General features: G+C 43.5%; 1 protein-coding gene across 2 annotated transcripts in view; it reads left to right on the top strand.

The window, feature by feature from the left end:
• DOCK8 (dedicator of cytokinesis 8) overlaps positions 1-23,508 on the top strand; it is a 709,540-nt gene that overhangs the window by 238,534 nt on the left and 447,498 nt on the right. For both annotated transcript variants that reach the window (XM_069228642.1, XM_069228651.1), the window contains one exon: positions 14,833-14,992. In XM_069228642.1, coding sequence (XP_069084743.1) covers positions 14,833-14,992 — 160 coding nt within the window. The remainder of the gene's footprint in view (positions 1-14,832; positions 14,993-23,508) is intronic.

The raw sequence follows: 23,508 nt of genomic DNA, 5'->3' as shown, positions 1-23,508 counted from the left end.
GTATCACTTAATTAATACAGCATTCCATTTTGGTGGCAGCAGCTGAATCCTTTTCACATTACCCATGCAGGGAAAAAAAATATAGGACTTTATTATTTTCAAGATCAAGCACTTACAACTTTATATAGTTGTCAAATTAATCTGCAGTTGTTTAACAACTAGCGTAAATTGCACACTTTTATTATGTATTTTTTCACATAACTCAAGTAGACATGTCACATATGCGTTTGATTCCAACCTGGCTTTTTGTCCAATTGCACCTTGCATGCTGGGATTTGTAGGACCCTACTTATAAGGATAAAATCAAAACTACAATTCCCAAAGTGGAATGTGAGGTTGGCTAAACAGCCAGGACTCGCTGGAAGTGTCATATCTAACATGTGCCTGCGTGGCCGTTGCGTAAAAATAATATGGCATTAAAAAGTTATATTATAGCAGTAATGTTATAGGCAAAAATGCATAGCTCTAAACCTCTACTACTTTGCTTCCAAAAAGATCCTCAGCAGAGTATTTCCTGAGCTACTTATAAAGTCATTTTTAAAGCCTATTAAGGCATTATGTGCCTCCAAAAGTGCCATTTGCGCTAAACTTTTTGGGGGCAGAACCTTCAACGCCAAACCTCCTAAAAGGGAGTAATTGAGTCCTACCAATGTTATTTTGGAATTGTGTCTCAGTGCACTATTTGTCTCAAATTTGCCAGAAATGTATTGAAGAGAACTATTAACTCCCTCTGCATGATATGAGCACTATATAAAAGAACAGTTTATTCTGTATATCACACTGAATGATATGGTAAATAACAGTGATTTAATGGTATTCAGTTTATTGACCGTGGAAGGAAAAAGGTTGAAATCAACCTACCGATATTCAAGCTCATGATCTGCATGCATTGCACAGTTGTCAGTAGCAAGCATATAATTTACCTAGACATCTTGCCAGCTTTTGAATTATTTAATCAACCATTTCCTGGAGTAAACCTGCACCAGGCAGGTCGAGCAAAAAATGTACTTTGCATGTGGCTCTAAAATACCTTTAGAGGTTCCTGCAGGAATTGCATCCAGAATCACAGAGGCGGACTCCTGGGTGAACTCCTGGAGGTGGAACAAGATCTGCAAACTGTTAGACCACACTGTCTCACTATTACAGTGTGTGTCATCCGGCCCAGCTTTAGCACTGGTGGCATCCGGTGAGACAATCAATCAATCAATTTTGACGCCTCCCACCTATGACCACCACCTCAGATTCCCTCACTACCACAGGGCAAAAGCGGCCCCTCATCTCACCATAGTTCCATAATCACATACATTTCATTTGTTTCAAAGCACTGGTAAAAGTTGGCTTTACTGATAAAAATGTATATCTAGGCAAACTTACCTTTTTTAGCAACATTAGGAATTCATAATGAAAGACTAGGGAAAAAGAATAATGTCCTGACCTATTTTATGCAGTTTGCATGCAGCTCTTTGATGACAGTTCATAACAGTCAATAATCTATATTTTGGGTTTTTGTATGAACTGCGGTAACAAAAGGAAAGGATTTCTCTGACAAAAGGCAGTAATCCACTCACTATCAACATAAAATACAGATCTGTGATCTGCACAGTACGCGTACTTTGCAGCAGGCATTTTAACCTTCTGAGCTACTTTATTGCGAGTCAAAATCAGATCTCTCTCTCTCACCCTAGCAGAAACATTAATCACAGGCATTTTCATGACATGTTTATTGCTGCATGAAATCTGGACAACAAGGAACTCTGCAGCAGGTGTTTTTAACATCGTAAGTGATTGATAAATAAAGGTCATCACCGCCTTCCCAGGTGAGTGCCCAGTGCAGCCGCACCGGTCGCACTGCCCTAAAGCGAGCCCTGTCAGTCATCAATTGACATTCATTGACAGCCCAAGAGATGAGAAGTTGAGCAGCCTGACTGATAGAGCATATGCGCTTTAGCCAACACATGTTGTGGGACTAGTTTTCTCTCACACAGTCAAAGTAACAGGTGCGGAAATGCAACCAAAGATATGGTCTGACTATTCATTTATCACCTTCCCACTCTTCAGTGTGACATACAATCTGATCCACAGTCTAACTAAATGCCCTTCAGAAATTATAAAAAAGTGGCTTCCATATTGCAGGCAGTAAACTGCATGCAAGACCACAGGACACAACTAGCCTAGAGGACCCCTGGTGTGGAACCGAATTATGTAATACTTTTCAAGGGCATTAAGGGCCTGATTGCAAGGCTGGCAGTCTCAAGACTGCCAGCCTCACGGTGGAGGTCAGGACTGCTGACCCAGGTGGTCAGACCTCCAGGGTACCACCATCATCGCCGGGATCAGTGATCCCAACGGGCTGACAGTGGCAGAGCTCGGAATCAGCCTGGGTGGTGCTGCATGCAGGTTCTCCGGTTCTCTGCCAGCCTTTTCATGGCGGTATCACTGCCATGAAAAGGCTGGTGGAGAATATGGGCAGAGGGCCACGAAGGGCCCTACACTGCCCATCCACTCTGCATGGGCAGTGCAGTGGTCCCCCTGCCCAGCACCCTCGCAATGCTCACTGTGCAGACAGTGAGCATTACGAGGGTGTAGGTGCCCCCTGCTGCGGCAGCATTGCCGAGCGCTTGATTACGAGCCGGTGACAATGCTGTCGCCACTTTCCCGCTGGGCTGATGGGCAGAAACCTTGGTTTCAGGAAAGTCGCAATGGGCCCAGCAGGGAAGTAGCCATCATGGCTGCAACCTCCTTGTCGGAAGGTCGGCTGACAGGTCTTCCCTACTGCCAGACTCGTAATGAGACCCTTAGTCTTGTCCCATATACAACATGCAGTGATCATTCCCAATTGGACTGTCAATTAAGAACGTCTATGATATTTGCTATATCCTAGCAAAATCTGTCGGTAAATGTAACTAGGCAGTAGAAGAGTATGTACCTCTCCATGCTCCAGGCCCTTCAGTAATTTTAAATATCATTGAAAAGAGTAAAAACTGTAATAGTCAACATCACTGATAAATTCCTGTTTTCACTGGTTGACCATAATGCACCCCTGATACTTCTAATTATGTCAGAATTTCATAACATATTTCTGCAAAGAAAGAATGACTGAAGGAATGGGTGGGAACTGCATGTATTTCCATAAAATGTATACAATAATTTCAGCAAGAGTGAAGCATTCATTCAAAATGGACTCTACAATGTCTTATACTTGCTATTTACTGCACATGACATCGTTTCACCAAGTGAATTACATAGCACAATCTGCAATCCCAGTTTAATTTCATACAAGTATCACGTATAAGCAATATGTTATTAGATCATTTTAAAAATAAATTTAAAAAAATCCATTTTAATATTAAAATGTAAATCACACTAGAAAAAGTATTTGCACATACAAACACACACACCACAAATGTATAATAGCATATATATATATATATATATATATATATATATATATATATATATATATATAGTAGTATTTTTTAAAAGTAGATACTTTTAAAAACAATACAGTATCAAATAAATTAAAAACAAGATATTGTACAAAATATATAATTTTATATGCTCAAAATATCTTTTACAATCTTCAAATATGAAGAAATTAACAATTAACAATAAAAAAACATATTAATCAAAATAACATGAATTAATATATATTTAAGGAAAACACTACTCAGTTCAGTTCAGTTCATAATCTTTATTCGACACGACAAATACCAAAAAACATTAGGCCATAAAAGCACATGAAAAAAAACAATAGGCCATAAAAGCATATAAATACATATAAGTCATCATTTTAACACCATTTACACTTAAATTGCAGTTTCTTTTAGACAGGTTCCTTCGGAATGCAGATGAGGCTTTTCCTAACTTGTATGGCTTTTAAAATATATAGTGCCACCCTATGACACACATTTGGATTAACAGGAACTCCATTGCAACCAGATGTGTTCTTATATTGAGTTCATTAAAAAGCGGTTTGAAATAAAAGATTCTAAGATGTTCACAGAACTTACAAAACAGGACAAAGTGCAAAGTGTTCTGTTTGCTAACCCCATCACAGGGGCATTTAACTAACTCATGTGGGCAATACCTGTTTTGGGGAAATGCTACTAAATGGTGCACAATACCCAATCTTAGTCTAATTAGGACAAACCGGTGCTACATGTTAGTAACTTCAGAGAGATAACCATACCTACTTGCTTTAAGTGAATAGGACATGTATATACCAACAGTGATTTTAGTAGATTCAATTGTGTTTCTACCATCCACTTTGTATTGCACAAAAGTGTCCTTAATACATTTTTGGATAATGTCAGCACATCCTCTGTAGTTAAATTTATAGATAAATTAAAAACAGAGTTAAAAGAAGAAGCAAGAAAAGCAAGCCATGGAATACACAGGGCATTGTCCAATTTTATACAGTCTAAGATGAGTTCCTTAGTGAAGGTGGTGACTTCCTTAGACCATATACTACGCCATAGAAGCAAGGGTCTCACCTGTAGCATATCTTCCAGGTATTGTAAGCCCACCTCCTGATGTGTAATCCAATTGGAAGCTGAGGTGGGTAAGCATAACAGGTGTTTTAGGAAACAATTCACCTCTAGTTGTAAGGGGGTACTTTTTATATATCCCCACACTCCTGCATCATATGCTACTGTGGAAACAACTCTAGCCCTATAAATATTCAGCATAGTCCCTATGGGACGACTCCCTAGTTTACTGGCAGATCTAAAAATAGCACCGGAGTTTCTTTTTAACCTGTTCCTACCCGAACAGATAAGCTGTTCTTACAACCCATTACTTGAGAACAATACACCCAGGTAATTGAAATAATTAACAGTACTAATCTCCGTATTCTGAATGTAAAAACTTCTACATCTCTTTACTTTCTGGCCACATACCATAGTAAATGTTTTAGATTTATTAATTATCATGCCCCCTGATGTCATAAAATGCTCAAAACCACACATACGTTTCTGAAGCCCCACTGGTGTCCTGGAAATCAGGACAACATCGTCCGCGTAAAGTAATGCAGGCACAGGGAGTCCTTCCACGTATGGTGGATCATCCTGTAATCCCTGTAAATGTTTATCTACCCCATTGATAAATAGGGAAAACAGTAACGTGGCAAGGACGTAACCTTGTTGGATACCTCTTCCTATCTTAAGAGGGGTGGTACATTCTCCCATTTGGCCAAAGGAAACTTTACATGTTATGTCTCTATATAAGAGGGACAAGAAATTGATGATATACCTTGGGATACCCATATCTAATAATAATGTAGGCCATAAAAGGGCGTGTTCCACTAGGTCAAAGGCACTACTGAGATCTGCAAAACAACGGTATGATACACCTTTTTTGGCCTTGGTGTACTTTCCTATTATCAGGTCTAGATTAACACATTGTTCAATAGCGCCTAATCCTTTTTTAAAGCCAAACTGAACAGAAGACAGAATGTTACTGTCCAGAGCCCAGTCATTTATTCTTCACAGAATAACTCTACTAAATGTTTTCAAAGATGAGTCCAGTAATGATATTGGGCAATAATTTTTAGGGTCAGCCTTGTCTCCTTTTTTATAAATAGGTATGATAATGGAGGTGAAGCAAGACACTGGGATATCCCCAGATATGGCCATATTACAGAGCCTGGTCAAGATTGGTACCCCAAAAATACTGTTACCGGCACCCCATCAGGTCCTGGGGCCTTGCCCTCAGCACTAACTAGGACGGCAGAGCAGACCTCATCTGTTGTAATCTGTAAGTAATTGGGAGGCCCCAACTCGAATTGCCCAATTAGATCTGCTGCCCCAGTCCTTTCCTTAAAAACCTCCTAATAGTGGTCCATCCATGCTGCACAGGCTACACTAGATCCCAAATCTGGGGGGACCCATTCAGACATAAAAGGGACATTTATTGTTTCTCAAAACAGTTTAGCATTGTTTGTTTCCGTCGCCACTGCTTGTTTCAAGCATGCCTCTCCCTCAATTCTTTCTGCCTTTGCTCCCGAACCTTCCTATATTCCACTCGTAGGGACTTGATTACCACCGGGTCTCTAGGTAATGTCTGAAGGGCTAATTTGAGATTCCCCCTAGCTTTAGTGCAAGCATGGTTGAACCACCCTTTATTATTCTTGGACCGCCTATGTTGTGGGTAATGTGTCAAAAGACCCTGAATATATGCAGTAATTATACTAAAACAACTAATCAGCCATGGGGATTCAATATCCTTTTGTAGACAATAGCCAATTTATTGCGGGCATCCTCGTATAACATTCCGCAGAAAGTCAACAGGATCGATATCTTCCCATTTCCGTCTCACCCCATTAGTTCTATGTACCTCAACCTGATTAGGGATAGTATAGAACACATCCTTTGGCCCCCAAAAAGCAGTTGGAAGAAGAATCGGATCATGATCACTAAGTAGTGTTAGGTCTGAATAGGGTGTATAACAACCATTTTATGTAAATGAAGACACAATATTATGAACTATAACAGATGATGAATTGGCACCTCTATAAGTTAGTATTATCTCACCATTACCACCAAGCTTACGTTCCATTAGTGTCAAGTCAAATGTCAACAACATCAAATTAAGAGCCTCCCATGGCAAAAATGGTCATACCCTACCCCATCAGGGGTAGTAAGCCCACAAGTTAGCGATAGAGGCCGGGAACAAGACTGCATATTAAAGTACCCAGCCCATAGTATGATACGATTAGAGCAACTAGAGCATAAACTTGTGTAAACTTTGGTCCAGGGTGTGAACAACCCTGCAACGGGTAGAGTCAAAGACATTATTGTAATAATTAACTAGGATCACATCAGCCATGTTCTTATACTTAAGCCACAACAATTGAAAATAGGGGACTCCCAAAAGGTCTTTTTAACCACTACAAGAAGTTTATTGGAGATAAGCACCAAGAGCCCCCCTTAGCCCTCCCAGATTGTGAAGGTGTAGCTGGCAGGAAGTGTGAGGTAAATCCATGCATACAAACAGGGGAAACACACCATGTTTCTTGGATGCAGACCACATCCAGTTTACTAATAACAGCACCCCAATCTTCTGTCTAAATTTTACCACGTATGCTTTGAACATTCCATGTTGCAAAATAGTGGCACCCTCTATTATTATCTGTAAACCCTTTACCCCCAGTCCCTACCTTTCTCAGGGTGACTGGCTTTTGGGCTACTTCTATCGGTACCCCTTCACAGTTGTTAATAATAGCCACAGAATCCATACCATCTGTGCCCTGAGGCACTATGGGTGCTTTGTAGAGACTTGTTACCGTCATTCGTTTAGCAATTCCCACTATAATGGACCTCATCGTCTGGCTGTCTGCATAGGCCTTATAAAACAGTCAGTCGTTATCTGCCAGTGAGCTCAATGCCTGATATTTATTACTTAGTAGTAACAGGGGTGTAGTGTAGATTGTCAGTATGCTTCATACCTTGATGTACCAAGGGAAACCCTGGCTGCACAGGTTGCAAATTTCTATAAAATACCCCCAACGGGAGCAATACTGGAGTGTTACTACCTTGGGAGCGTAGAGAAGCCCTAGACAGAACATCCCTCACGAGACAGGGACTTCCAAAGTTGATAATTATACAATCACCCCCATGATCTTTTACTAGTGATCCCACCCATCCTACTCTCCGGGTTAAGATTATCTGATGGGCATTATCTATTGAGAGTAGATTATTTTGGGCTAGCCAATGCATGGCCTTATTCTTCAAGCCCCCCTGAGGTTCAATCTGATCAGGCCATAAAGGGGGGACATTAGCAATGATGGTAACATAGGGCCAACACTCTGGCAGTAAGTTAACGGTTGAAAGATCTTCCCTCAAGTGTGGCTGGGCAGAGCCGAGTTTCTGCGGGTTCAGAGTGTTACAAGAATGGGGCTGTTCGGATGCTTTAGGGTTTAGAATGGGTCGTAGGCCATCTGAAACAGGCCCTTGCAGTCTCTTGTTAGAAACTGTATGCCACCCACTTGGTTGATCTACTTTATGGGCCTCCCTTAATTGCCCTTGTGTAGGGGCCCTATGTCCCGAGCTAGATACTATGCCTATTCCATCTTTTGGGTCTGTACCCTGCAATATAACTGTGGGACCTAACTCATTATGTGTAATATTCTGTGCAACAGTAATTTGGGAATTGGTAGACACTGTAGGCAGAGAGAACTTCTGACACATTGTCAGTATTTTCTCCACTCCAGTTTATCATTAATTGGCCTTAGCAAGTCATCTTGGACAGATATGAAATAATTCCAGGCTGTAGGTACGGTATTTCTGGCCATAGCAGGGCCCAGATTGCTATCAGCCCCCCTTCTGCACCATTTCTTCCTTTTTACAATAGGTGACTGATTGTCTGGTGTAGGGTTTGCACTAAAGAGGGCCCTAGGCTCTATCTGATCATCACCATTCCTCATAACAGCTGGTTTAATAATATGGTGAATGTCAGGTACTTGTTCTGGGGGTATAAGGGATCGGTCTAATTCTTCCTCCAATCCTGCTACCCCCAAAGATAAACACCTTTCGGCGAGGCCAATTTCTTTGGAAATGACCCCTAGTGCTTGTACTAGGAAAGAATCAATTGTGGTATGACAGGGTTCTGTATCTGCCTTCTGGCCTCCCACCTTCCGTTTGCCCATAATTGGGGATGTGTGTTATCGCCTCCTTTGATAAACGGTTTCTAGCTGAGGGGGAGGACTTCCAATAAGCTTAATCAATAGGGGCAGGAACACCCCGACTTTCTCACCTATACTTATTATGGGTTATATGTAACTTCCAGATAGGAGACTGGGACTGTCATAGAGAACAATAAGTATGTAAAGAGATAAGAGAATAAAATAAAAGCACAAAACCAAGAGAGCAGGCCCAGCCCAGCCTCGGTCGGCCGCGTACGGGCGCAGACGGGCCCGCACTTGGCCCGCTCTTAGCCCGGGCACGCGACTGCATGTGTCCCGTGCAGCGGAAGCACAAGTCTTAATTTATGTGCCTTGGGCGCAACAGAGCGTTGTAGGCGGCCTCCGACCTCTGGTGTCCCTGGAAGGTGTGGTTCAGACCAGCCTTCCGCCCGAGTCAAGATGCAGAGTCATGCGCGCAGCAGAAGTGCAAGCCTTAATTTATGCACCTTGGGTGCGACAGAGCGTCGTAGGCTGCCTCCTCCCTCCAGTGTCCCTGGGAGGTCTGGTTCGGACCAGCCTTCCGCCCTTGAGTCAAGATGCAGAGTGATAGGAAAACACTAGTCATCTACGACCTGAATTTAATGAACATTTTTAAAACGTAAAAAATCTATAAACAGATAATTAGCAAAAATAAATAAATGAATGCTAATTAATATATATATATATATATATATATATATATATATGTATATATATATATATATATATGTATATATATATATATACATATATATATATATATATATATTTAAATATTACCCATCCAATCCCCAAATAAACCCAAATAAAAAATTATACATTAATATAATATTAAGTGTAATTAAACACTAATTTATCAATACTGTGATTAATGAAAAAGCACATTAAAATAAAAAGGCATACTAAAATCCAATATTAAAAAGTACATTTTAAATGTCGATATCAATGTAGGAAAGTTAAAAACATATACTTAAAGTTGATTTTTTACCACAATATTTTTTTGTGGCAATATTTTGGCAGTGGTACTGTGGTCATATGATATATCGGAGCTGATAGCTAGGTCGAGCTACACTGTCTATGCTATGAATGAATCTACCTCTCTCACAGTGTAATCCATGACCTGATGTTATTATTGTCCATACCAAAGAATCCAGGAAGCAAAGCTGATGTTTGTGCCTACTTTAACGCTTTGTCACAGGCTGCAGGATGGTGTGCGCCATAAAGACAATGACAGAGTAATAAGAGTCACATTGCCACTGTCTCTGCAGGCATATTCTGCCCTCCGGCATCTGGAGGTGTCTATTGGTCTAACAGCTCTGTAGGCAAATTCATTCACTATAGAAATTTGTGTTTGACCTCATACACAAAGGTTCCAATCCCAGCAGGTCTACAAATCCTGTCATCCTCCTGAGGTTGAGAAAATGAGTACCATTGAGTTAAATAACACTAAATATCTAATATAGCATGAAGAGCTCAGCGTACAAGAGGTTTCAGTCTGATTTTTGTTTTGCATTCTAAACCAGTAGTGGCGGGGGAGCTAAACATATTGGTAATCTTAGGGATGGTGAGCGGGAAAGGAACATGAATGCTGCTGGGCCTCCTGCTTTTGCTTAAGGAAGGTAGACTGCATGGTACACTGATTAGTCTGCTGAATCCTTATCAGAAATGATCTTCAAAATTAGGTTCTGGGTTTCAAGGTCCCTTATCCTGTGCAAGAACTTCAGGAAATTTCTCTCCCCACAGTGCACAATGATGCTATCTGTGAGGCTTACAGGTGATCTGTTTTCTGAGGCCTAAATCTCCCTGTTCCTATCTTGGAATGTAGCCATGCAATAGTTTTATTCTTTAGACCATTCTTGGGTTTCCATCTCAATGGTTTCTGACATTCCTGGCATGGCTTGCTTGTTCAGAATAATGTCATTCAAAGTAGGATTTTCAGCAGTAAGCATTACTGATTTTGGGAACGTCTGGGTTTGCATGTTACCTTTATTCACCAAGGGCAAGTTCTTTGGAAATCTCTGTGATCTCCATTCACTCCTTTCATTGATATCATTGCAAACACCCTCTCTCTGGGGTTTGGATGGTTTTACAATGATTTTGCTTTGGAATATTTACATCCTATAAGGATGCACATTTATAGTCTAGAGGACCATTCATTTGAGTTCTTGCTGTAGTCAATGTCTAGGTGAGTTTACCATTTTAAAGCAGAGATCAACTCCTCCCTCACCAAGAAAAGGAACACTTTAATGTTACATTGTGTCAGACCTTCCTAAATTCTCTTTTTTTAGATGAAATCATCCTTCTTGACCACCTGCTTTGTCACTTCCTTTACCAATGACAGGGTCCGCATTTTCTTAGGGATTTTCCCATTTTCATATCTGTGAAGTGGGGCACTCTGTTCAACTCTTAGGCTTGGATTCGGCCTTCAGATGAAACTGCTTCCTAGAAACATTCATGGATGGACTGTTTGACACTCATGAGTTGTGCCCAAATCATCAACACTTATTGGTTGTTTTGCTTATTTCTGTGAAAGGTCTGGGTGACAGACAATAGTGAAAAACGTGTGTGCCAGGCTAACCCTTGCCTGCAGGCATCTCTCTAAGCTTTGATCTCAGTCTTCTTCTCTGCTTCAAGTTTCCCATATCCTCCTTGCACGTCTGTCTTTTAAAGACTGAACACGATCTAATTGTGGAGCAGGTGATTTGACTGAAACCCGGTATCAATTGTCACATGAGTTTTGAGTCTGGTGTAGAGTGTACATGTTGAGGCCACTTGGGGTGAATGGGATAAACATTCTGTCAAGTTGTTACTCCATGGAAGCCAAGGAAACTGAAGAAACTCATTGAGGCGCCTCATGCCTACTGGTTTTGGGAAACATCTGCATAACATCCTTTGAGCTCTTATGATGGGGCTCTTATATTACAAAAGGTTTAGAAGGAGCTTTAACTGGGCAATTTGGATTTACGATCAAGGGGGAGATTTTAAGAACCGACCTCAGCATGTCTTCCTGAGTTTTTGAAATGGTATACTGAAATTTTGCCAAAGTAGATGTCTTAGAGGCTGTAAAAGAGAAAAGAGCAAAGAACAGCCATAGTTCCCAAAACAACTCTTCTTCCCTTGAACGTTTATTTCCCTAGGCTCCTAAAATCTCTTGCACCACCCTCTGTTCCTTATGGCACCTTAAAGCCTTAAAGCTCCTCAAGAGCCACTAGGAAATTGGACCCTAGTGAATCTTTGGTTCTTACTAGATTACTCCATCCCTTTTTTGGGCGCTATCTCCAGGAGTCACCTGGGATGTGGGTACATGGGGGTCACAGAAAAAATCAACTTCCAGGGCTAACAAAGACAGTGTTGAAAGTGGGGATATACTAAGAACAGGCAAAGAGAAGCTTGCCTGCAACAAATCCTTCAATTGATGAAACAAAATGTCTTATCTTCATCACCGTGGTTGGTTCTACCGACTAAATAATGACCCATAAGGGTCAGCTAGTGTGCTCTGTAACCTGAGCAGCAATCGTCCTCGGAAGACATCAAGTGATGGCCTGCTGCTGATAGTGTGAAATCGCATATCTTTTTAGGAGCCCAAAGTATACCAGTTCAAACTAGTGAAGAGTTGAACAATGTGCAAAGGAATTGTGAGTTCATCAATGATGCACAATCCAAATGCAGGCAGTCTGCACAGCTCAGTGTGACAGACTCTTGCACACCCATGCCTCTTTCCAGTTATCCTGCAGGCTTTTGTAGGCAGTCCCACTACCCAGTCTCATCCTCACAGATTACCCATCCCATTCCAAGTTCCAAACCTGGGTTCAGCACAGAACAGCTACCTTGAAGATCCTCAGTGATATTTACCTCCTTATAGTGTTTGCTCTTTCAGCAGCATTTGACACTGTTGGTCTTCGTAGACTGCTGGAATTGCTTGAATTCTGAATTGGCTTTCACAACATGGTACTGAAATGGTTCCCCACATAACTCCTTCATCAGAAACAACTGGTGGAAATTGGGATTGACAGCCCATCCAGTACACCAGTCTTCTGCGTAATGCCCTAAGTCCCTTATTAACTTCATTCTTACTCAATCTTTACTAAAAGAGCAGCATGGTATTACAAACACCCACCCTCAAAAGAGGAAGCTCATTGTTATTCCCAATCTATACTTCTAAAGTAACTACAGCCAAAAAGGTCCCAAAACTCTAGTAGACGTACTTTAGGTCGGTCTTGGAGTAAGACTAAGGGCCTCATTACGAGTTTGGCAGTCCTCCAACCGCCAAACTTGCGGTGCCGGTCGGACTGTCGCACTCTTGGCAGTCTGACCATCAGATAATGATCCTGGCGGTCGGATCCCTGATCCCGACGGGTTGGTGACAGTCAAAGTTGTGGTCAGCCACGGTGGTGTCGAGTTCGGCACCGCCATGCTGATCACGACTTTGCTTTCCGCCAGCCTTTCTATGGTGGGGTCACTGCCGTGCAAAGGCTCGTGGAAAGGCAGTGTTACGGGCCACAGGGTGACCTCTGCACTGCCCACGACTATGTCAGGGGCAGTTCAGGGGCCCCCATGCTAGCACCCTTGGAATGCGCACTTTCTGCTATGTGCATTCTGAGGATGCTTTGTGCAATGACATTGGGAGTCGAGGCTAATGCTGCCACAGTTTCCACCGGGCTGACCAGCGGAACTTCGCAAAACAATGTTTTCTGCCGGTCAGCCCGGTGGAAACATCTTAATACGACGGTGATGAGACAGCAGGCTCGATGGCCGCCTCACCACTGCTGTATGGGAGTTGTGGCGGTTCAACCGTCCAACTCATAATGAGGCCTTAAGTCTAGCACCACACAGGGCCACTCACATGTACTGCAATACACTCCGATAGAAAATAGTGGAAGAAGGGATTAAAATACCCCCTCCCCAAGGAAATAATGTTAAATAAAATTATTTCAACTTTTTCCTAAGGAATACACAATTAATTTCATTAGTTAAAGTGCAGTAACATTATATTTGATTAGTACTAGGTTTACAATAGTATACATTATTTAATATTTACAATTCACAATAAATATATAATTTTTTTTTAAAGAATAATAAATTGTAATATTTTCCTTCACTTTCCCATAGGAGCACCTCTGTCACGGTGGCAGTGAGTTCTATATATATCCGAAAAGTTACTAATAGTAATTTTATACTTGTAAATCCTTTTGCAGGAGGCTCTACTAGGTAGTGAACACATGCAAGTCTTCACCAAGGTGTAAATCTCTACTCTGAAATTATAATTAGCAAAAAAGTGTAAATTAAAACCTACATATAGTAGTAGATTTCCATGTGAATACAATTACATGTTCAAATGTATGTATGTGAATAAACTCCTGTGCTTTTATCCACCCACTCTTCTGTATCCTCTTCTTCCTCTCATCACACTATTTCTAATGATAACCCTGTGCATCCAGAATCCCAGAAGTAGTCCAGTGTTGTAGTTTCTACTGTTTCTACTGTTGTATGTAGAGCACAGTAGCATTAAAGCAAAAATAGAAAGAAATAAACGATACATGGGGTGGGTCGTATGCAATGTTTTTGTCGTGTTTAAGAATCACTTTGACAAATGTTTTTGAAAATTCTCATGTTCTGAAGACAACTGCTGATTTGTCGCATTTATCTCTAATCAAATGGGTATCCCTGGAATCACTGTAGGCATGCGGTTCAACCGCCATGAAAAAGCTAGTGGAGAACAACCACGCTGGACCCCTGCACTGCCCATGCCATGCCCATGGCACGGGCAGTGCAGGGGCGTCCCTGCCCAGCACCCTCAAAATGCTCACTGTCTGTTGTGCAAACAGTGTGCAGTTTGAGGATGCTAGTGCCCCCTGCGTGCAGCAGCATTGCCACCGGCTCTATTTTGAGCTGGCGGCAAGGCTGCCTCACCTTTCCCACTGGGCTTGTCGCTCGTCAGTCCAGTGGGAAAGTCGTAATCGGGCCGGTGGGGAGACCACCACCTTGACGACGGTCTCCTCACCATGGGTCTTTAAAACTCGTAATCAGGCCCACAATTTTCAAGTGGTTCCTGTAATTAACTATTTTTAATAATCTGACTGAGCACTTTTATGGAAATTAGGGCCAAAGCAGAGACTATTTTGTGTAAGTAACCTTTCATAGAGACCTTAAATAATCTTAGTTGTGTTTTTCAGAGTAAGGATAAAGTTGAAAAACTTAAATCTCAAGCGGAGTCCTTCTGCCAGCGTTTGGGAAAATACCGCATGCCTTTTGCCTGGGCACATGTAAGCCTCGCCAGTGTCTTTAATGTTTCAACACTTGAACGAGAAGCTGGAGAAAATGAAAGCTTGAATGGTAAATTTGTGATATTTAAAAGCATTCTTGACTCAACTTATTGTTTATAAAGTATTCCCTGTTTCATAATTTAAATTTGACAATGTCTACCCTTACACTTTTAACCATGTAAGCATTGGCAATGCCAATAGATCTGGCTTTTTAGGAATGTTTTATGGTATTGGGAAGCATTGAACTGTTATAATATTGGTGAAAGTTAAAAGGTCAGGTGACAGTTCACTCTCAAACCTGACCTAAAAATCCATGTACATTAATGACTGTCCTCCTTCCATCCCATCTGTGTTGCTGCCAGACGAAAACAGCATAAATTATCTAGTTAACTAAAACACTTTAAAAGCATTACAATGTCATGTTTGTGCCCCTGAAAGTTCAACCTTAGGCAGCCGGATAAATAAAATGATCACATCAGCGTGGAGGGCAGGCATTACTTTGTGGAAGCACACAACGACTGTTTAATCAAAGCATGTAATCCTGGCTCACAACATGTGGGCGGAGTTAAAGCACTTCTCTAGTAATGCTCACATAATTGCTTAGCAACAGCTGCGCTGTCAAGCCAGATCATAAAAAAAGGAGCATGCAACACAGGGTTTTAAGTGGGATGAAAAAATTGGGAGCCATGGAAACTAAAATACTGTACTACTCATACTATATTACCTCCCTGCTATTTTTGTGTCTCACTCTGAGCTTTCTGTTATTGCATCCAGATAAATAATATAACATATGTCTAAAACAAGAAACAACTATTGGCTTTGCCAATTGTTGTTTGCTGTTTAAGATAAATGAATAACAACAACGACTTTGTTGTAAAAAAATAATATTGAAACGGTCAATTCTGGAAATATGAAACTGTGGATTAAACATTACTATGGTTTGTGAAAGGGGTATTAATATTCAGGGTGTCTCAATCACTCCATTCCTCTCACATTTTTCTCTGCAAACTATGTTAGGCATTAAGCCTTTTCCCCCCCTACATCCCTGTGAAATCCCCCTCTCAAATATTTCACACCTGAACTCTTTCCTTTTCAGCACCCTATTTTTACTCTCTTCTATTTGCACTTCCTTTCCTCACTATCACTTAAACCTCCCACCCAAACAGACTATGTACCATCTCATCTGGAAGCTCTGCATTTTCTTATACTTGTGCCCAAGTATCTCAACAGCTGTGTACTCCTTCACACACATTTACATAGAACCACAATTGCAACTGACAAATGTGACAATTTTTCTGCAATCTCTGCAGAAAGTCAAAAGATTGGATTCTGAACAATTTTTGACTCACTGGCAGGTACTGTGAGAAACACAGACTGCCTTCAGGCTCAAGTCTAGAGCTCTCAGTCGTGGCCAGTTAGAAACACCTGAAGGTGACTCAGTTCAAAATATGCACAATACAAAAGTGACATGTTACATGAAAAAAAAACAATCAACACCACATCCTGGAAAAAGCAAACACTCTTAGGGAATGGAAGTTTAAGTAAAATGTGAAATAGAAACAGGAATTACATTCCAGCCATTGTTCAGAAATCGATCAGTGCTCTGCCTGTTTTTTAGGGACATAAATGTAGGGCCCGATAGGGACCCATTTCAATGTCATTTTTTCATTTAACTCTGCCGCTAACTATAGCCAGCTGCAATATAGCATCCTCCACTATGAATTCTTTCGAAGCCTTGTCCCGGTTGGATGGCTAAGATTGATGGTGCCTGGACATTGCAATCAGTGTCCCTGGAATTAAGGGCCAACAGAATATATTGCATTTTACTCCTGCTGCCCCCCCCCCTAATCTGGGTACTCCTGCTGTCTCCCCTAATCTGGGTTTTGCTAAGGTTTCAAGCAGAACCCTTAATGTTCCACCCTTAATTACTAATATGTGTCATATACAGTCAGATTTAGAGTCTCCTCTCTCCCGGCAAGCAGAGAGCAACTTTGCTGGATTTGTTTTTAATATTCTCAATCAATCAATCAATAATTTCTTAAGCAGGCTACTCACCCGGTAGGGTCTCAAGGCGCTGGGGGTGGAGGAAGGGGGTGTTACTGCTCGAAGAACCATGTTTTGAGGCGCTTTCTAAAGGCTAGGAGGTCCTGGGTCTTGCGTAGGTTGGTGGGGAGGGAGTGCCAGATTTTGGCGCGAGGTAGGAGAAGGATCTGCCGCCAGAGGTGGTGCGTTGGATGCGGGGGACTGTTGCGAGGGCGAGGTCGGCGGAGCGGAGCTGGTGGGTCGGGATATGGAAGTTAAGTTGTTCTTTGAGGTAGGCTGGTCTGGTGTCATGGAGGGCTTTGTGAGCATCGTTTAGGATTTTGAAGACTATCCTTTTGTTGATGGGCAGCCAGTGAAAGGATCTGAGGTGGTCGGAGATGTGCTTGTGGCAAGGGAGGTTGAGGATGAGACGTGCGGCAGCGTTCTCGATGCGCTGGAGTTTTCTCTGAAGCTTGGCTGTGGTCCCTGCGTAGAGGTAGGCTGGTCTGGTGTCATGGAGGGCTTTGTGAGCGTGGATTAGGATTTTGAAGACTATCCTTTTGTTGATGGGCAGCCAGTGAAGGGATCTGAGGTGGGCGGAGATGTGCTTGTGGCAAGGGAGGTTGAGGATAAGACGTGCGGCAGCGTTCTGGATGCGCTGGAGTTTTCTCTGAAGCTTGGCTGTGGTCCCTGCGTAGAGGGCATTGCCGTAGTCCAGTCTGCTGCTGACGAGGGCGTGGGTGACCGGTCTTCTGGTTTCTATCGGAATCCACTTAAAGGTCTTGTGTAGCATGCCGAGGGTGTTGAATCAGGAGGATGATATGGCGTTGACTTGCTGAGTCATGGAGAGAGACGAGTCTAGTATGAAGCCGAGACTGCTTGCGTGGGTGGTGGGTGTCGGGGGTGGTTTTAGGGTGGCAGGCCACCATGAGTCGTTCCATGCTGTCTTGTTGGGTCCGACGATGATGATCTTGGTTTTTCCTGGGATCAGTTTGAGGTGGCTTGCTGTCATCCAATTAGCAATGGCGAGGAGTCCGGCGTGGAGGTTGTTCTTGGTGGTAGATGGGTTCCTCGTGAGGGAGAGGATGAGCTGGGTGTCGTCGGCGTAGGAAATGATGTTGAGGCCGTGGGGGTGGGCAATGCTGGTGAGCGGAGCCATGTAGGTTTTGAAGAGGGTGGGGCTGAGTGAGGATCCTTGAGGGACTCCACATATGTTCTTGGTGGCTTAAGACCAGAATGGAGGGAGGTGAACTCTTTGGGTTCTTTCGGAGAGGAAGGAGGTGAGCCAGTCCAGGGCTTTGTGGCGAATTCCGGCGTCGAAGAGGCGTGTGCGTAGGGTTTGATGGCATACGGTGTCAAAGGCTAGAAGGATGAGGGCAACGGTTTCGCCCTTGTCAAGTCTGGTCCTGATGTCGTCAGTGCAGGTGATGAGGACGGTCTCGGTGCTGTGGTTTTTGCGGAATCCAGACTGGGAGACGTCAAGTATGTTGTTGTCCTCCAGGAAGTGGGACAGTTGTATGTTGACTATCTTCTCCATGACCTTCGCGGGGAATGGGAGTAGGGAGATAGGTCGGTAGATTGTGAGGTCTTCAGCGTCTGCTTTGGGTTTTTTGAGCAGGGCATTGACTTCGGCGTGTTTCCAAATATCTGGGAAGGTGGCGGTCTTGAAGGAGCTGTTGATGACGGACCGGAGCTGGGGAGCGATGATTTGGTTGGCCTTGTTGAAGACGTGGTGGGGGCAGGGGTCTGTTGGGGGGCCTGAGTGGATGGACCTCATGGTTTTGCTGGTTTCTTCATCGTTGGCGGGGGTCCAGGTGCTCAGTACGTTGGTGCGGAAGGGAGCTGTGGGGTTGGATGCATCGGTGGTGGTGAAGGTGGGTGGCGACATTATGAAGCTTTCTTGTATGTCTGCGATCTTGCGGTGGAAGTAGCTGGAGAGGGAGTTGCAGAGGTCTTGCGAGTGCGGAGGGTTGATGGTGCAGGATTTGGGTTTGGTGAGTTCTTTGATGATGGAAAAATGTTCCTTGCTGTTGTGTGCATTGTTGTCTATGCCTTCTTTGTAGAAGGATCGTTTGGTGATCCAGATGAGCTGGTGGTGTTTGTGCATGGCTGATTTGAGGGCGGAGAATTTGCTCACTGATGGTTCTTGGCGCCAGGCTCTCTCAGCTTTCCGGCATTCTCATTTGGAGGTCTGCAGTTCTGCGGTGGACCAGAGAGCTGTCTTGTTGATGTGGGTGTTGCTGTTTTTTTTGAGTGGGGCGAGGGAGTTAGTGCACTTGTCGAGCCATCGTTTGAGGTTGAGGGTGGCAGCGTTGGGGTTGTTGGTAGTGGGTGGTGTAGATTGGGCGAGGTTGGAGATAAGTTGTTCCTTGGAGATCTTGTTCCACTTGCGGTGAGGGATAGGATGTTGTTGGTGGTGGGCTTCAGGAAGGAGAAGTGGACGCAGTGGTGGTCAGTCCAATGGAGTTCGGTGGTGTGAGTGAAGGCAATGTGGCTGCTGGAGGAGAATATGGCATCAAGCGTGTGTCCGGCTGAGTGGGTGGGTGAAGTGACCAGTTGCTTGAGGCCGAGGTTTGCGAGGTTGTCCAGCAGGGCAATGGAGTTGCAGTCGCTGGCGCTCTTCAGGTGGAAATTTAGGTCACCGAGGAGCAGGTAGTCCGTGGAGGCGAGGGCGTGGGAGCTGATAGCGTCGGCGATGGTGTCACAGAATAGGGTACGGGGCCTGGTGGTCTGTAGACGAGGGTTCCTCTTAAGGTGGTGTTGGCGTTGATGTGTATCTGAAAGTGTAAGTGCTCTGCGGCGTCCAGGGTGTCGTTGGTGTTGATGGAAATCCTGATGGAATTTCTGTGTATTATGGTGATTCCCCCTCCTGGTTTATTGATACAGTCTCTTCGGCTGATTTTGTATCCCTCTGGAATGGCTATGGCGATGTCGGGTTCCGATGAGGGGTTCGTCCATGTTTCAGTGAGGAAGGCGATGTCGGGAGAGGCTGTCGTGAGTAGGTCCCAAAGCTCGATGGCGTGCTTGTGGACGGAGCGGGTGTTGAGGATGCAGCTGAGGTGATTGGGGTGTTTGGTGTTGTTGTGGTGTTTGTTGTCTTGAGTGCAGAAGTGGCATGAGTGACATGCGAAAGGTCCGTGGGTGTGTCTGGGGTCGGCCTGGGCGCAGGCGGTGTGCCGGCCTGGGTTTAGAGCGTGGGGTTCTGTAGTGGAATAGAGGCACATGGGGATGCCGGAGGTCTTGTGGAAGATTGCTGGATTCAAGTTCAAAGTGTTGGACCCCCAATGGTTTGAATGTATTGAGCAATACCATTTCTACATGTTCCAAGAAACATGGCTAACCCGGCCATGTTATCAATCTGTTTATATCGCCTATTATGTTAATGCTAGTCTTTCAGTACATGGCGGGCTTCGGGGGGGTCTTTTGATCTGGACTAAAATTAAGTTAAATCTTCGCATAGAACCCCTAACCATTGACTCCCCTGACATTCTAGCAATACAAATCCAGATAGGAGTAGCCTGTATCTTCTCAAAGTATACCTCTGGCCAAGGCCCAGGAACCTGGAAGCTCCATCTTTAACCACCTTATGCCACTACATTAGCACCGTAAATATCAAGGGCATGATTGTCATTTGCGGAGATTTTATTATCACTTTCGAGCCCATATAGGACTTCGATCTGGTTACAGAGGAAGAAGATAAGAGTTGGGGTATATCTTCTCTTAGTGCCAAATCCTATGTACCATGCACTACGGCAGCTATTCAGGTTGCCGTATTGCAATGAAAAATGGTTTGAAGGTTTGCAATGGTAGATCTAACTCTGATATACAAGGTCAGCCTTCCTACAGGAGAGGCTTAATTAGAACCAAACTAGGCTATTTTTTCGATTGGGACCACCATGTGGCACAAAATGGTAGACTTTACTATGGACAGCAGAAAAGATAGTGATCACTACCCACTACACCTCAAGCTCCCAGGTGCTTTGATTAAAGACCATGGCGACCCTGTAATCCTAACTATCACGCCAACTCTAGGGAATGATTGAGGCTCCATTAAATGGCCATCAATTTTGGGGAATCCAGAGACCTTGAGTGAGATATATAATGTATTCTCGACAGCAGTAGCACCTTTTAGCCACCTCCTTCCCTCTGACATCCCTATGGTTGATATACATCACAAGGTAGCTGGTGCTCTAAAAATTATCTTCACCTTCATGAGGCAATCAATTCCAAGTAGGCTAAACAATACCCACACTAACCCCTGGTATACCAGGGCCTTCAGCAAATCCAAAAAAGTCCTTGTAAATAAAGCCCTAGCTGAGGTACTTATTGCTAGAATCCCGTACAAAAAATCACTAACACTAGCTCAACGAAATTTGGTACAACTCTAGCAGGAGTGACTTACTAGTAGCAACACAGTCTGGTGATAATAGAACATTCTGGAAAACTATAGCACACAGGAGAGCTCATGTTGAACCGTAGGTCGAATACTACCTGAACCCAGGTATTTGGGTGGGCCATTTCACTAAATTATACAGAAACTCACACAATGATAATTATTCTCCCTCCGACCCACATCCAGAATCCATTTTACTGGAGTCATATTTTTCCTTGGAGAAGTGTGGCACAATGGCAGACCCTGATGCAGAGATCTGGCCCGGGGTTCAATTCCCGCCTTGGCGGGTCTTGGGCTCAATTCCCTTCAACCAGATAATTCTCGCCTCAGTGCCTAATCTAATTAATGGGTCCCACTCTGTAACTCTGGGCAATAGCTTGCTTAATCTCCACAACGGCCCTGACAGCGCTTGGATGCCTGGCTTCACCCTGGGGGTGCCCAGGAGTGGGCGCCTCACAGGGAAAAGCCAGGAGGGGTTCCACAGCGGTATGCGTACAGCGCCTTGAGACCCTAACGGGTGAGTAGTGCGCTATACAAGTGCACAGTTTACAGTTGTTACAGAGGCAACTATACTAGCAGTTAAATTGGGTAAGGCCCACAGGCCAGCAAAATCCCAGGAGAATTACTGTCCCGTGATCTGGGTCCCCTATGTTAATAAATTGTGTAATGCCATTGCTTCAGGGACATCGATCATAGACACCTGGAAAGGTGCAGAGATTATTCCCATTTACAAAAAGGGGGACCGTTTGAATCCAGGCAACAGTAGACCAATAAGTCTCTTGGACACCTTACAGAAGGACTATGCGAGACAGGTATTAAATAAACATAATGATTGGGTTAATGATGCAAGGACCCTGAGTCCTTACCAAGCTGGTTTCAGACCCAAAGTAAGCACCATAGATCAAGTGCTGAGTCTAATCGTTATTGTCTAGAAATAAAACAAGTTGAGAGATGGCCTTTTGTACATATCCTTTGTTGATCTTAGGGTCACACTTGATCAAGTTCCTAGGGAATACACGTGGGCATCATTTAAGAATAAGGGGGTCCCGATGGCTTACTTGTCCAATTAATAAGACTCCATCAGGATAATTAAGCCCAAGTCCATTGGGATCCACAGGGGCAATTAACTGATTGTATCTCCATATATAAAGGGGCGAGACAAGGGTGCATGTTAGCCCCTACACTCGTCTCCCTCTATGTTAATGATGTCTTACAGGACTTATTAAAGGTAACATTGATGCCACCATCTAAACCTGGCCACCAAAAAAACTCTTTTAACCTCCTACTTGTCATCCCTTGGCCAAAGTGACCCTCATGAGCTAGAGAAAATAGTTTAAACCTCAATCCAACTGGTGGAACAAAACGTTCTCCCCCGCATCAATACGCTGTCCCCACAACATGACAATTCATCCAACACATCCAAAAATGGTCTAACCGACAACGGAAGCGAACTCTCCCTTCTAGCCCCTAAGGAAACTAGTTTAAAGACACACCTAAGACAATCATCTTCTGCCATCTCACTCTTCCATGTTAGCTGGTGCCGGTGCCAAACTAATGGCCTCCAAAATACTTTTCTTTGGTTTGATACTCCCTTTAGCAATAGAGTACCCTAAGTAGTCAATTTCTTCAACTAAGAAAGTGCATTTCTCCTTATTTAAACTTAAGCCAGCTTCTCGAATGATCTTGAGTACTTTCCTAAGTGTGACATTATGATCATCAACAGTTTCACCCATCACAAGGATGTCATCCTGAAAGAATAATACATCCTTAACATCTCCAAACATCCTACCCATCATGCGTTGAAACACACTCGCAGCGGATGCCAGACCAAAAGGCATACGGGTAAATTGGAAGGAGCCTTCTGGAGTGACAAACGCTGTAAAATGCTTGGATTCAGGATGGAGTCTAATCTGATGGTAGGCACTGCTCAAATCTAATTTCGAGAAAAACCTACCATTTTTGACAGCTGTTAACAATTCGTTAATATTAGGCAGGGGGTAAGTATCCACCACAATGTTCTGATTCACAGACCTTAAGTCTACCCACAACCTCACCTTCCCATCTGATTTCCGTGTAATAACAACTGGAGAAATCCATGGGGAGACTTCAATAGGTTCAATAGTACCCTCCACCAACATGTTGCTTATTACTTTCTTGACTTCCTCCCTCAC

The sequence above is a fragment of the Pleurodeles waltl genome, chromosome 1_1, assembly GCF_031143425.1.
Source record: "Pleurodeles waltl isolate 20211129_DDA chromosome 1_1, aPleWal1.hap1.20221129, whole genome shotgun sequence".
Lineage (NCBI taxonomy): Eukaryota > Metazoa > Chordata > Amphibia > Caudata > Salamandridae > Pleurodeles > Pleurodeles waltl.
This window is presented reverse-complemented; position numbering and strand designations above follow the sequence as displayed.